General features: G+C 43.2%; 1 protein-coding gene across 1 annotated transcript in view; it reads left to right on the top strand.

The window, feature by feature from the left end:
• The first annotated feature begins 2523 nt into the window (after nucleotides 1-2523).
• The window catches only part of LOC129859523 (N-chimaerin), a 58717-nt gene continuing 46223 nt past the window's right edge, over nucleotides 2524-15017 (top strand). Inside the window, exons 1-4 of the mRNA XM_055929385.1 lie at nucleotides 2524-2628; nucleotides 2956-3029; nucleotides 4719-4757; nucleotides 4847-4902. Of these exons, the coding sequence (XP_055785360.1) occupies nucleotides 3011-3029; nucleotides 4719-4757; nucleotides 4847-4902 (114 nt within the window). The 5' untranslated portion in view covers nucleotides 2524-2628; nucleotides 2956-3010. The remainder of the gene's footprint in view (nucleotides 2629-2955; nucleotides 3030-4718; nucleotides 4758-4846; nucleotides 4903-15017) is intronic.

Raw genomic sequence — 15017 nt, 5'->3', positions numbered from 1 at the left:
CAAATGTGATTTAGCGAAGCACCTGAGTGAGCTGGGTGCGCAATTACGCAAGTACTTTCCCGAAATGGATGACACAAACAAGTGGATTCGTTATCACTTTCAGGCCCTGCCTCCAGTCCACTTACCGATATCTGAACAAGAGAGCCTTTTTGAAATTGCAACAAGCAGTTCTGTGAAATTTTCATCAGAAGCCATTGCCAAATTTCTGGATAGGGCTGCGCTCAGAGTTTGTCCTACTACCACCTTGAGTTTGAGTTTATTATCACTAGTAGCTTGAGTAAGACATGTCACATTTTCATTGAAACGAATACAACAGATATTTGATTGATATAGAAACAACATTGAAAACGCCGTGATTTTTTCTTTCCAATGTTCCAATAACGGCGTTAGGGAATGTCTGATGTCGTAAATCCCAACATCCGGGAATCTGAGTAAACACGGCTTCTGGCATGCGCAGTTGTTCCTCGGCGCTTTGACTTCTGCAGTAGGTAAGTGAAGGGGAGGCAAATGGAGGTCTGCGCGGAAACATTTTAACAATCGATCTTCTATCTAAAGTCGTTTTGGATCCACTCCGACACATAATTTATGTGAAGACAGTTGTTTTGCACAAATTGTTTTGCACAAATTAATAATAATTTATGGATTCGCTGTTCCTTAGAATTTTTTTGTGAAATTCTCCTTGAACTTGTTTTTCTTCCCAGAAACCCCTCCCTAAAACAGCAGCTTTTCTCTTACGCTATCCTGGGATTTGCCCTGTCTGAAGCCATGGGTCTGTTCTGCTTGATGGTTGCTTTCCTGATCCTGTTTGCAATGTAAATATGTCTTCTGCAGATGGTGATCATGATTTTGAAACTACAGCTTATACTACCCCTTTTACTCGAGCAACCAAAATTGTTCCTTGTTGGTCATGAAATTGTACATTTTCCAAGTTTTTGTTGAAGGATGAGAAAACAAAAGGCATGTATTGTAAAGATGTTACCAATTACAAAATTAAAATGCATTTATTTCACAATTTAAAATGTATGAGTTATTTTGTGTATTTCCTTGCAAAACACTTTCAAAGGAACACTCGATTTTGGATTAAGATGTATTGCTCTATAGTGTGTGCCCTTGAGCTCAAAACAAAGCATATAGTTATGTTAACTGCAGGTTGGTTGCAATCAAGTGAGTTTAAGTAAATTACACTGTACTTTTGGTTATATGTGTTTCTTAATTGCAATAAATCAACTTTCACTGGTGTAATACAATTTCCTCTATTGCTGTTCCATGAAGATAAATGGTTAACATGATTCTGCTTTACATTTAGTTTTGGGGCTTTTTGAACTTCCATTTGATGTATGTTAAAGTTGCCCATAGATGCTGATGTTGGGTCAGTTTTGCATTAGGATTGGGGAAGTTGATCTGAGATCTTTACCTTGGGAAAATGTATCCCGACGCCATACATTCCTCTCGATCTTGGAAAATATTTTAGATTTGGGATGAGATTTAGTTCAACTGTTGGATTGCATTTGAATAGACACTTCCAATCTCTTTGTAGTGAGGTGGGTCACGAACTTGCATTTTGAGATTCTAAACTTCTTGAGCTCTATATTAATAGCGTTAAGTAAATATCTCACAGTGGTTGGATCCTGTGCAGAGACATGAGCACTAGGCTTACTCCCTGTGACACAAGTGCCTGGGCTTTTGAATTGACCCCTGCATTATAGCTCGCATTGCTTTGTAGTACTGGGATAGCCTTTGTTGGAGCATACCTGTTGGCTTTGGCTTGGCACAAAGGAGGATGCTGTAAGACAGGGAAGGGGGGATTAATGCAACTGGCTGTATGTGAGTGGACGGTGAGCTGTGCTGATAAATGGCTCTGGACCTGTCTGATCCTGAACCCCCCTGGCTATGACCATTATTCTTCAACTGCTCAGCCCATTCACACTTCCAAAAATAAACTGCTTCTGCTCCCATCCTGATTTGTAGCTGTTTTTGTTTCATTACTTATGTGCTATGTATGTAATTCAGCTCTTAGCTGCTAACTACAGCCTACATGTGTAATAAAACGACTCCTATTATGGTGCCTGGCACAAGGCCTGGGTTTTATCTGGCTATCCTGCTCATGACCCTACAAGATCGAGTTGGTAGCACACCTTCCATATGTATTTTGTATTTCTGTTACTCTTCCTGGGGTCCAGCAAAATGAAGGCAGTTATACAACTTTTTTTTAAACATTACAATGCATTCACAACATATTAAGTGTGTGCACCTCAGCCCCCTACTCTACCACATATCTACAACACAAAATCCATGTGTACGTGTGTATGACCGGTGGCACAGGAAGTAGTGCTCTTGCCTCCGCACTGCAGGATCTATGAATCGATAGCTCAAACATTGCCTGTGTTAGGCAACATTGCATGTAATAGGCTTATGGCTTTCCGGGGTCCTTGGGACTTCCCAACTCTGACGTTCCTACATTGAAGTTGACATTTAAAATGGGTAGGGACATCCTAAGGATCCCGGATAGCACTAACCCTGCCCCATTCTATTATGAGCAGCGTCACATGGTAACCATGGTAACAAGTTGTGATATCACGTGGTATCACAAGATGGCGACTTCGTTATAGATGGATACGGTGATGTGGTGTAAGTACAATCTGTTGGGCTCAACTATATTATCTATATGCATCGGATAGAGTACATATTGGCTTTATTCTCAATGCAGATAAATGAATGTTTGCATCTACGCCTGTTCGCGATCTTTGTATTTGTTTATTTTTGCAATGAAGTCGGCGGCGCTAGCGTAGCGGTGACTCACAGTGTGAGCAAACGCGTTAACGTTAAGTGGCTAACGCTAGCTAGCCTGGACTGGCTCTGTTATTGTTGTAGAAACGTTTTATACAGTTTAACATTTTATTGTTGCTATATGTTTTCTCGCAAATTAATATTTATTTACTGTATTCCCATTATCAGCTTTCTAACTGCGGTGGACATTGTCATCTATTGCGCATCAGTTATCGCACCAAGAATGGCTCTAAATGTCTTTGGTAAGTTATCTAGCTAGCAAACTGTTCGCCTCTGTCAGTTTGATACATTTCTAGTTCCAATACCAGCTCTAACGTCATCTTCCTAGTAATGCATGTGAGAGATATGCAAATGTTATGCTATAGAAATGTGGTCAGTGTTTGGCTATCCAGCTACTTTTTGGGGGGGCATTGTCGGGAGGCCTGTAAGAGTTCTTTCGCGCGAGATGAAAACAACGTATTTTGCGTCAGCAGATTTGTAGATAAGATGTTGGCTAGCTAACTAACAGTTTAGTCCAGTCATTATCAACGTTAACGAATTAGCGTTACAGCCTTTTAGGTCATGTGATGCCCTCTGGTGATCAAGGGGTTTTGACAAGGTGTTGAATGACACACTTTGTCAGCTTGTCTGTGATGATTGACAAAGGACCCTTTGTTGTTGTTGCATCAAACAAAAAACATTGGCAATTTAGCAACAATGATAGGGGTAGGCATCGACTGTCTGTCACTTTTGGTCCGACTAGGAAAGGGAGAGAAAATACATAAAGAACAGTTAGGGGACAGGAAATTGCATTTCAAGTTTAAGATAGAGCTGACATCCAGGCTGTGGGGGATGAGATGGCAAGCTCTGTGCTTCTGACAGATATCCAGTGTATTCTGTCCGAACACGCATGCCATAGTCCTTTCAGGATGTGGGGTGTGGTTGAAAGCACAGTCTGCAGCAGTCTGTAGTGCAGTCATTTTTTGAAGGTCAGAACATCCTTGTAGTAGCCTTATTCAAATCTTTGGCAGTAGTAAGTAGTAGCTATCTTTTAAAGGTGTCCTAGGCAATGGTATTGCCCCAAACTGCATGTGCTACAGTAGTGGTACGGTTTAGTATAGAACAGTGGTCATTTTTTGTAAGGATATGTTGCTATGAGTGGAGACAGTGCGACCATATCAATAATGGCAGACATGTTGGAAGAGTTTTGTGTTCTGCCTCTTTTATGTTTATGCTTCCTACACTGCTATGTGGCTGAGGCATTAAAGGAGAGCATAACTGTCTCTTGAACTCTGCTCTACGAGTTAAATGACAACCAAATGGTGCATTACTGCCAGTCCACCACCAACATGGATGGATGTGCGGAGGCTATGTCATAACTCCATGGCCAGATACCACATCTTGGGGCCAGCTGCACCTCCTTTTTAGCGAGGTGAGCTGCGCTGAAAAAAGTGTAATATGAAAAGTAAATTCCATGCCCCCATAAAACAGTTTGGCTTGGCACCATGATGTATAAATGCATGCTCTTACTTCTCAAGTACAATAAGTGTAAGCTAATATTAATGTTAGATTTATTGTGAATGTGCATAAAATCCACTGCATTAGTTTGGTATTGTTGATTAGGCTAGTCTCAAAGTATCTTTCGTGTAGCCTAAAATGAGTAACCTATATTATCCTCGAAGGCAATTCAGATGTGCTAAAGGCCCGCTAGTGTAATACATTTTTTTGTAAAAATATGATGTCTGTGTTACTGAATCTGTTCACTTGCTGTAGGTAGATGTAGCAAATAAAATTTGTCAGGGTGGCTTATTCAGCACTGTTTAAGTGTAGTGTGATAAATTGATCACCTGGAGACACTGTAAATCAGGAAACAAAGATTTTTGTTAGTCTGTCAATGTTGAGTTAAAAAAAAAAAAAATGCAAGACTTGATATTATGTTCTTCCTTCCTCAGACCATGATGAATACAGACCACCAGTGTGGAAATCTTACCGTGAGTATAAATGTATTCTAATGATGAAAATATTGTAGGGAGCACTGTAATCATGATGTTTTACTGACTGTGTTCTGTTTTTGCACCAGTGTATCAGCTCCAGCAGGAGGCACCACATCCGCGGCGATTGACCTGCACCTGTGAGGTAAGCAAACAGATATAGATTAGAGACAAATTTCAGACAGTCGTAATAGATTCTCAACCTTAATATAAGATTATTTAACAAAATTCTTCCAATATGACAATTTTACATTAACTGAAAACAATTTACTGCAACACTTGATGAACTGTGACAATATAGGTTTGCACAGGACTCATTTCTTCATCCTGCTCCCGCAGCTTTTTATACCGCACCCACCACTTCCTCCTGTTTTTTTGTCTAACTCCCACCTGCTCCTGCAACAACTGGTCCCCCCCAACAGCAGTTCCAAAATGTTATTTTAGGCTTAACTAACTTGGGAGCCCTGGTCCCAGCAATTTTGCCCCCCTAGGCAATATCAAAATGCACAAAAACAGCCAAATAAATAGGTTAAATGATCAGATATTCTCACATGGCCAGTTTGTTAGGCTACCGGTAGGCTATTATTGGGCTACATATCAGCCAATAGGCTAGGGGTAATTTGAAAGAGTTCCAGAGTTGGAGAGAAGTAGAATAGAGTGGGTACTTGACTTGAGCTACGTTTTGCATAATTTTTAGGATTGGGACGATTTTCAGGCGGAGACGTGTTATTTCCAGTCAATGTAGTAAACGACACTCACCGGCCAGTTAGTAGGTACAACCATCTAGTACTGGGTCGGACCCCCACACTTTGCCTCCAGAACAGCCTGAGTTCTTCGGTGCATTCTACTAGGTGTTGGAAACATTTCACAGGGATGTTGGTCCATGCTGACACAATGGCATCATGCAGTTGCTGCAGATTGGATGCCAGTACATTCATGCAGCGAACAACCTGTTCCGTCTCATCTCAAAGGCATCAAATTTGGCCCGCGGGGTAATTATATTTGGCCCGCGAGACAATACCAAATTACTACTAGAGCTGGCCCGCCGGTATTATACAGCGCATTCACCGCTAATACTACGAATCCCATAATGCTCTGCTGTTGTTTTCGCGCGCCAATCAGGACAGGACCCAGAAACGCCCTCTCCTCTGTGACAGTAGTCATAGCAACATAGACGCTACAACTGTCAGCGCGCTATCCCTTCCCAAAAATGGCGAAAAGAAAGGCAGAAAACAGGAGCTTTCTGGACAAGTGGGAGGCAGAATATCTGTTTACATATGTAAAAGACAAAGAGAGTTCGTGAAAAAGTGCATGATGAATCTCTACCGCAGTGTTCCCATGCGCACAGTTTGCTGAAGTACTCAGTGTTCTCGCCGCTGAGTTTAGCCGGCGATTTGCCGACTTCGATGTCCAGAAATGTAGGTTTGAACTGCTTAGTAATCCCTTCGCAGTTGATGTGGAAAATGCACCAACCAATATCCAAATGGAGCTGATTGAACTCCAGTGCAACGACACGCTGAAGTCAAAGTATGATGCTGTGGGCGCCGCACAGTTTCCACGGTTCATCCCTGACACAATGCCTCAGCTCCGCACCCAAGCTGCTCAGATGCTCTCCATGTTCGGCAGCACTTATCTATGCGAGCAACTTTTCTCCTCGATGAAGATGACCAAAACAACTCACAGGAGACGTCTGACTGATGAACACCTTCGCTCGATACTGAGGATTTCTTCAGCTCAGAGCCTGAGCCCAGACATTGATGAACTAGCATCCAAGAAGAGATGCCAGGTATCTGGCTTGGGCACATCAGATTAGATTAGTGTGCAATAATTAACGTTTTCTTTGTGCACTTTTTCTTGCTACAAGGCATGGGCTTGAATGGTTGATTGATTTATTTTCATTTTATTTGTATAATTATTAGCCAGTGGAAAAAGTTTATTTTGGTATTTAAATCAGAAGGCTGCAAATAGAAAAGAGGCATACGATTTTTATTTAAATTTTATTTATTTAATAAATGTATGCCATTGATGTGTTTTTTCATTTGAAATTCGATTGTGCATGTCTCCACTATTAAATTATATATTGTATGGTAATAAGCGATGCTTGTTCCATATTCAATGTTAAAGCAAAACTTGTTTGGGTCCATATTAAAAGGTTAATTTGTTCAATGTTGGCCCGCGACTTTGTTCAGGTTTTACATTTTGGCCCACTGGGTATTTGAGTTTGACACCCCTGCTCTATTGGGTTGAGGTCTGGGGAGTGCGCAGGCCACTCAAATAAACTGAACATGCTGTCATGTTCTTGGCAAAAAAAAATAACTTCTCAATTGTCCAGTGTTGGTGATACACGAGCTGCTTCTTCTTGTTTTTAGCTGATAGGAGTGGAACACTGTTCACACCCCTCTTGTTGGGGAAGGTAAAATGTTTCAATTTTAACCTAATTTCGTGCAATACAACACATTTGGCATGGGGGAGAGATTTTTTGTTGCTGTTTTTTAAAGCTAATTTCCTGTAATGCTATCGGTTCTTCCATACCTTTTGTGTGTTTATATGATACAAGAGGTCAAAGCCCGGTACGTATTGACCCCGTTATGGGTCCGGATTCGGTCCACAGTCTGCCAGTTGATTATGGAGGTCCGAGATAGACACTGTCATGCTTGAAAAACCCAGGAGGGTGGCAGTTTGGCCGGCAGCGACGGTCATACCCCGCTCAAAGTCGCTTAGGTCACTAGTTTTGTCCATTCTAATGTTCAATCAAACAGTAACTGGATGCTTGTCTGCCTACTTTATATAGCAAGCCACAGCCACGTGACTCACTGTCTGTAGGAGCGATCCATTTTCATGAACTGGGTGGTGTACCTAATAAAATGTCTGAGTGTATTTACGTTTGTCATTTAGCAGACTCGTATCCAGAGTGACTTACAGTTATAGCTCATATTTAGGAAGTTTCAGAATCCCAGAACTAAAATCTAACGTAATTGTGGCAGATGCTCAAATGTTCTAGGAGGATATTAGAGCTTGGCTTATTTAAAGTTATATCTGTATAGATTCACATACCAGTATAGATTTTTACAATACTGTCTATAATGGTATTTTAAAGATGCAATATGCAGAAATCGCTCCACCATTTCCTGGTTGCTAAAATTCGAATAGTTCGCCTATTTTCAATTTGTATGACAAAACAAGCGGCCGTTGTGGAGATAATGATTGTACATCTAAACCGCTGTGAAATACAGTATTTTCCATAACCAAAAATATTGTTTTGAAGATGGTGTAAAAGATGCAAAAACTAAACTTAAGAATATGAAGCATAGAAATAGCGCACCGAGAACAGAGATGAAGACTGAGATGAAGGCAGACTTTTTACAAGTCCCCAACCGATTGTGTTTTTTTGTTTGTTTATTTGCCTTGTTTGTTACACATTTTTTAAACTTATTTTGTACATAATGTTGCCGCTACCGTCTCTTATGACCGAAAATAACTTCTAGACATCAGGACTGCGAATACTCACCACGGACTAGCAGAATCCTTTTTTCCCTTTCACGGGGATGATGAGCTCGATGCGAAGGATTTACTGCTTTCTCGGGAATAGGCCCTGATCCCCGTGATATGCGGAGAAAAAGGGGCCGAAGGTCGGGCTGCCTTCTGAGAATTCGTAGGCGATCGAATAAACCACTTGCAAACGTGCAATCTTTGGAGAATAAAATCGATGACTTACGCGGAAGATTAAACTACCAATGGGACATTTTAAAAACTATCTTATGCTTCACGGAGTCGTGGCTGAACGAAGACACTTAACATACAGCTAGCTGGCTGGTTATACACTGTATCAGCAGGATAGAACAGCGGCGTCTAGAAAGACGAGGGTCAGCGGACTATGTAAATAACAGCTGGTGCACGATATCTAAGGAAGTCTCGAGCTATTGCTCGCCTGAGGTATAGTATCTCATGATAAGCTGTAGATCACACTACCTACCTAGAGAGTTTCTGTATATTTCGTAGCTGTTTTACATACCATCACAGTCAGGCTGGCACTAAGACAGCTTTGAAGGCGCTGTATTCCGCCCTTAAGCAAACACACACCCAGAGTCGACACTACTTGTAGACTGGGACTTAAATCCGTTTTACCAAATTTCTGTCAGCATGTTAAATGTGCAACCAGAGAAAAACAAATTCTGGACCACCTCTACTCCACACACAGAGATGCATACAAAGCTCTCCCTCGCCCTCCATTTGGCAAATCTGATTCCTGCTTACAAGCAACAATTATAGCGTGAAGCACCAGTGACGAGATCAATAAAAAAGTGGTGAGATGAAACAGATGCTAAGCTACAGGACTGTTTTGCTAGCACAGACTGGAATATGTTCCGCGATTCTTCCAATGGCATTGAGGAGTACACCACATCAGTCATTGGCTTCATCAATAAGTGCATCGATGACGTCGACCTCAGTGACCGTACGTACCCCAACCAGAAGCCATGGATTACAGGCAGCATCCGCACTGAGCTAAAGGGTAGAGGTGCCGCTTTCAAGGAGCGGGACTCCAACCTGGAAGCTTATAAGAAATACCGCTATGGCCTCCGACGAACCAGCAAACAGGTAAAGCATCAATACAGGACTAAGATCGAGTCGTACTACACCTGCTCTGACGCTCGTTGGATGTGGCAGGGCTTGCAAACCATTACAGACTACAAAGAGACGCACAGCCACGAGCTGCCCAGTGACACGAGCCTACCAGATGAGCTAAACTACTTTCATGCTCGTTCGAGGCAAGTAACACTGATACATGCATGGGAGCACCAGCTGTTCCGGGAGACTGTGTGATCACGCTCTCCGCGGCCGATGTGAGTAAGACATGTTAACTTCTCTAGGATAGGGGGCAGCATTTTCACGTTTGGATGAAAGCGTGCCCAGAGTAAACTGCCTCCTACTCAGTCCCAGATGCTAATATATGCATATTATTAGTAGTATTGGATAGAAAACACTCTGAAGTTTCTAAAACTGTTTGAATCATCATGTCTGTGACTATAACATAACTTATTTGGCAGGCAAAACCGAGGACAAACCATTCAGATTTCTTTTTTTGATGTCACTCTCTTTTCAATGGGTATTCATTGGGAATCCAGATTTCGAAGGGACCTTCCTGCAGTTCCTATCACTTCCACTGTATGTCAACAGTCTTTAGAAATTGGTTGAGGTTTTTCCTTTCAGAAATGAAGAAGTAGCCATGTTCAGAATGAGGCTCCAGTGAAGTGTACTGTTTGTTAGAGGCGCGTGACCAGAAAGCATGCTACACATTTTCCTCTGATATTGAACACAGATCAGCCCGTCTTCAATTTTATCGACTACTTACGTTAAAAAAGACCCAAAGTAGTTTGAAATGTTTGGACAACGCTTACAGGTAACTTTTGAGATATTTTGTTGTCACGTTGTGCAAGTTGGAACCGCTGTTTTTCTGGATCAAACGCGCCAAATAAATGGACATTTTGGATATATATTGACGGAATTAATCGAACAAAAGGACCATTTGTGATGTTTATGGGACCTATTGGAGTGCCAACAGAAGAAGCTCATCAATGGTAAGGCATGAATTATATATTTTTTTCTGCGTTTTGTGTCGCACCTGCGGGGTTGAAATATGCTTTTCTCTCTTTGTTTACTATGGTGCTATCATCAGATAGTAGCATCGTTTGCTTTTGCCGTAAAGCATTTTTGAAATCTAACACATTGGCTGGATTCACAACAAGTGTAGCTTTAATTTGGCATATTGAATGTGTGATTTTATGAAAATTAAATTTTTATAGTAATATATTTGAATTTGGCGCTCTGCATTTTCACTGGATGTTGGCCAGGTGGGACGCTACCGTCCCACATATCCCAGAGAGGTTAAACAGGTCAACATTCACAAGGCCTCAGGGCCAGATGGATTACCAGGACGTGTACTGCGACCATGCGCTGACCAACTAGCAAGTGTCTTCACTGACATTTTCAATCTCTCCCTGTCTGAGTCTGTAATACCAACATGTTTTAAGCAGATCACCATACTACTACGCCCAAGAACACAAAGGTAACCTTCTTAAATGACTACCGACCTGTAGCACTCACGTCTGTAGCGATGAAGTGCTTTGAAAGGCTTGTCATGGCTCACATCAACACCATTATCCCAGAAACCTTACCCCCGCTCCAATTTGCATACCACCCCAACAGATCCACAGATGATGTAATGTCTATTGCACTCCACACTGCCCTTTCCCACCTGGACAAAAGCAACACCTATGTGAGAATGCTATTCATTGACTACAGCTCAGCGTAGTAGCTAAAAACCCTGGGACTAAACACCTCCCTCTGCAACTGGATCCTGGACTTCCTGACGGGCTGCCCCCAGGTGGTAAGGGTAGGTAACAACACATCCGCCACGCTGATCCTCAACACGGGCCCCTCAGGGGTGCGTGCTCAGTCCCCTCCTGCACTTCCCTGTTCACTCATGACTGCACGACACCAACACCATCATTAAATTTGCGATTGACACAACAGTGTCAGCCTGATCACCGACAACGATGAGATCACCGACAACAATGAGACTGCCTATAGGGAGGAGGTCAGAGACCTGGCTGTGTGGACAACAACCTCTCCCTCAACGTGATCAAGACAAAGGAGATGATTGTGGACTACAGGAAAAAGAGGGCCGATAACGCCCCACTTCTCATCGACGGGGCTGCAGTGGAGCAGGTTGAGAGCTTCAAATTCCTTGGTTTCCACATCACCAAAAAACTAACATGGTCCAAGCACACCAAGGCAGTCGTAAAGAGGGCATGACAAAACCTATTCCCCCTCAGGAGACTGAAAAGATTTGTCATGGGTCCTCAGATCCTCAAAAGGTTCTACAGCTGCTCCATCAAGAGCATCCTGACTGGTTGCATCACTGCCTGGTATGGCAACTGCTCGGCCTCTGACCGCAGGCACAACAGATTAGTGCGAATGGCCCAGTACATCACTGGGGCCAAGCTTCCTGCCATTCAGGGCCTCTACCAGGCGGTGTCAGAGGAAGACTCCAGTCACCCAAGTCATAGACTGTTCTCTCTGCTACCGCACGGCAAGCGGAAACAGAGCGCTAAGTCTAGGTCCAAGAGGCTTCTAAACAGCTTCTACCCCCAAGCCATAAGACTCCTGAACATCTAATCAAATGGCTACCCAGACTATTTGCAATGCCCCTTCTCCCCCTCTTTTACACCGCTGCTACTCTCTGATATCATTTAAAAAATATATACACTGCTCAAAAAAATAAAGGGAACCCTTAAACAACACAATGTGTTGGTCAATCACACTTCTGTGAAATCAAACTGTCCACTTAGGAAGCAACACTGATTGACAATACATTTCACATGCTGTTGTGCAAATGGAATAGACAAAAGTGGAAATTATAGGCAATTAGCAAGACACCCCCAATAAAGGATTGGTTCTGCAGGTGGTGACCACAGACCACTTCTCAGTTCCTATGCTTCCTGGCTGATGTTTTGGTCACTTTTGAATGCTGGCGGTGCTTTCACTCTAGTGGTAGCATGAGACGGAGTCTACAACCCACACAAGTGGCTCAGGTAGTGCAGCTCATCCAGGATAGCACATCAATGCGAGCTGTGGCAAGAAGGTTTGCTGTGTCTGTCAGCGTAGTGTCCAGAGCATGGAGGCGCTACCAGGAGACAGGCCAGTACATCAGGAGACGTGGAGGAGGCTGTAGGAGGGCAACAACCCAGCAGCAGGACTGCTACCTCCGCCTTTGTGCAAGGAGGAGCACTGCCAGAGCCCTGCAAAATGACCTCCAGCAGGCCACAAATGTGCATGTGTCTGTTTTTGACCGTTTGAGCAGACTCCATGAGGGTGGTACGAGGGCCCGACGTCCACAGGTGGGGGTTGTGCTTACAGCCCAACACCGTGCAGGACATTTGGCGTTTGCCCGAGAACACCAAGATTGGCAAATTCGCCACTGGCGCCCTCTACTCTTCACAGATGAAAGCAGGTGTACACTGAGCACATGAGCACATGTGACAGAGTCTGGAGACGCCGTGAAGAACGTTCTGCTGCCTGCAACATCCTCCAGCATGACCGGTTTGGCGGTGGGTCAGTCATGGTGTGGGGTGGCATTTCTTTGTGGGGCCGCACAGCCCTCCATGTGCTCGCCAGAGGTAGCCTGACTGCCATTAGGTACCGAGATGAGATCCTCAGACCCCTTGTGAGACCATATGCTGGTGCGGTTGGCCCTGGGTTCCTCCTAATGCAAGACAATGCTAGACCTCATGTGGCTGGAGTGTGTCAGCAGTTCCTGCAAGAGGAAGGCATTGATGCTATGGACTGGCCCGCCCGTTCCCCAGACCTGAATCCAATTGAGCACATCTGTGACATCATGTCTCGCTCCATCCACCAACGCCACGTTGCACCACAGACTGTCCAGGAGTTGGCGGATGCTTAGTCCAGGTTTGGGAGGAGATCCCTCAGGAGACCATCCGCCACCTCATCAGGAGCATTTTTGTGTGATTTTGTTAGCAGCACATTCAACTATGTAAAGAAAAAAGTATTTAATAAGAATATTTCATTCATTCAGATCTAGGATGTGTTATTTTAGTGTTCCCTTTATTTTTTTGAGCAGTGTATAATGTGAACAAATGAGCTGAGATAAGGGAGGTAAAGACAATAAAAAAGGCCACGGTGGTGAAGTAAATACAATATAGCAATTAAAACACTGGAATTGTAGATTTGCAGTAGGTGAATGTGCAAAGTAGAAATACTGGGGTGCAAGGGAGCTAAATAAATAAATACAGTAGGGGATGAGGTAATTGTTTAGGCTAAATTATAGATGGGCTATGTACAGGTGCAGTGATCTGTGAGCTGCTCTGACAGCTGATGCTTAAAGCTGGTGAGGGAGATAAGTGTTTCCAGTTTTAGAGATTTTTGTAGCTCGTTCCAGTCATTGGCAGCAGAGAACTGGAAGGAGAGGCGGCCAAAGGAGGAATTGGCCCTGGGGGTGACCAGTGAAATACACCTGCTGGAGCGCGTGCTACGGGTGGGTGCTGCTATGGTGACCAGCGAGCTGAGATAAGGCGGGACTTTACCTAGCAGGGTCTTGTAGATGACCTGGAGCCAGTGGGTTTGGCGACGAGTATGATGCGAGGGCCAGCCAACGAGAGCGTACAGGTCGCAGTGGTCGGTGGTATATGGGGCTTTGGTGACAAAATGGATGGCGCTGTGATCGACTGCATCCAATTTGTTGAGTAGGGTGTTGGAGGCGATTTTGTAAATGACATCGCCGAAGTCGAGGATCAGTAGAATAGTCAGTTTTACGAGGGTATGTTTGGCAGCACGAGTGAAGGATGCTTTGTTGCGAAATAGGAAGCCAATTCTAGATTTCATTTTGGATTGGACCTGTTTAATGTAAGTCTGGAAGGAGAGTTTACAGTCTAACCAGACACCTAGGTATTTGTAGTTGTCCACATATTCTAAGTCATAATTGTCCAGAGTAGTGATGCTGGGCGGGCGGGAAGGTGTAGGCAGCGATCGGATGAAGAGCATGCATTTAGTTTTACTTGTATTTAAGAGCAGTTGGAGGCTACGGAAGGAGAGTTGTATGGCATTGAAGTTCGTCTAGAGGGTAGTTAACACAGTGTCAATCATCTATGCATAGTCACTTTAATAACTATACGTACTACCTCTACTAACCGGTGCCCCCGCACATTGACTCTGTACCGCTACCCCCCCTGTATATAGTTTCGCTATTGTTATTTTACTGCTGCTCTTAATTACTTTATATTTCTTATTGTTATCTGAACTTTTTGAAACTGCATTGTTGGTTAGGAGCTCGTAAGTAAGCATTTCACTGTAAGGTTTATACCCATTGTATTCGGTACATGTGACTAATAAAATTTGATTTGACTTTAAACAGGTCTCCCGCTTCTTAGACTTGCTTTCAATGAGAACGACAGAACTATAACTAACTTTTTTTTTTCAGGTCGCCCAAATTGTTACATATTGCAGCTTTAAGTGCTAAATAAATGAAAAAGTTCTACAAATGATCTTACTTCGTTGTCAGGTTGGTTCAGTATAAGACAGTAAAAATGGAGATAGCCCATTTAAAAACCACTTCACTCAAAACATATATTTAGAACTTTTATTATGCAGGCCACAAGAGCTTAGGAAGTTGGAGAATTGGCCTGTGCTTTTCCACCCATACCTATAGGCTACTTAATTGAGACCATACAAGTAGACACACTTCAT

The sequence above is a fragment of the Salvelinus fontinalis genome, chromosome 7 (assembly GCF_029448725.1).
Source record: "Salvelinus fontinalis isolate EN_2023a chromosome 7, ASM2944872v1, whole genome shotgun sequence".
NCBI lineage: Eukaryota > Metazoa > Chordata > Actinopteri > Salmoniformes > Salmonidae > Salvelinus > Salvelinus fontinalis.
Note: the sequence above shows the minus strand (reverse complement) of the source record. Positions and strands in the feature narration are given on the sequence as shown.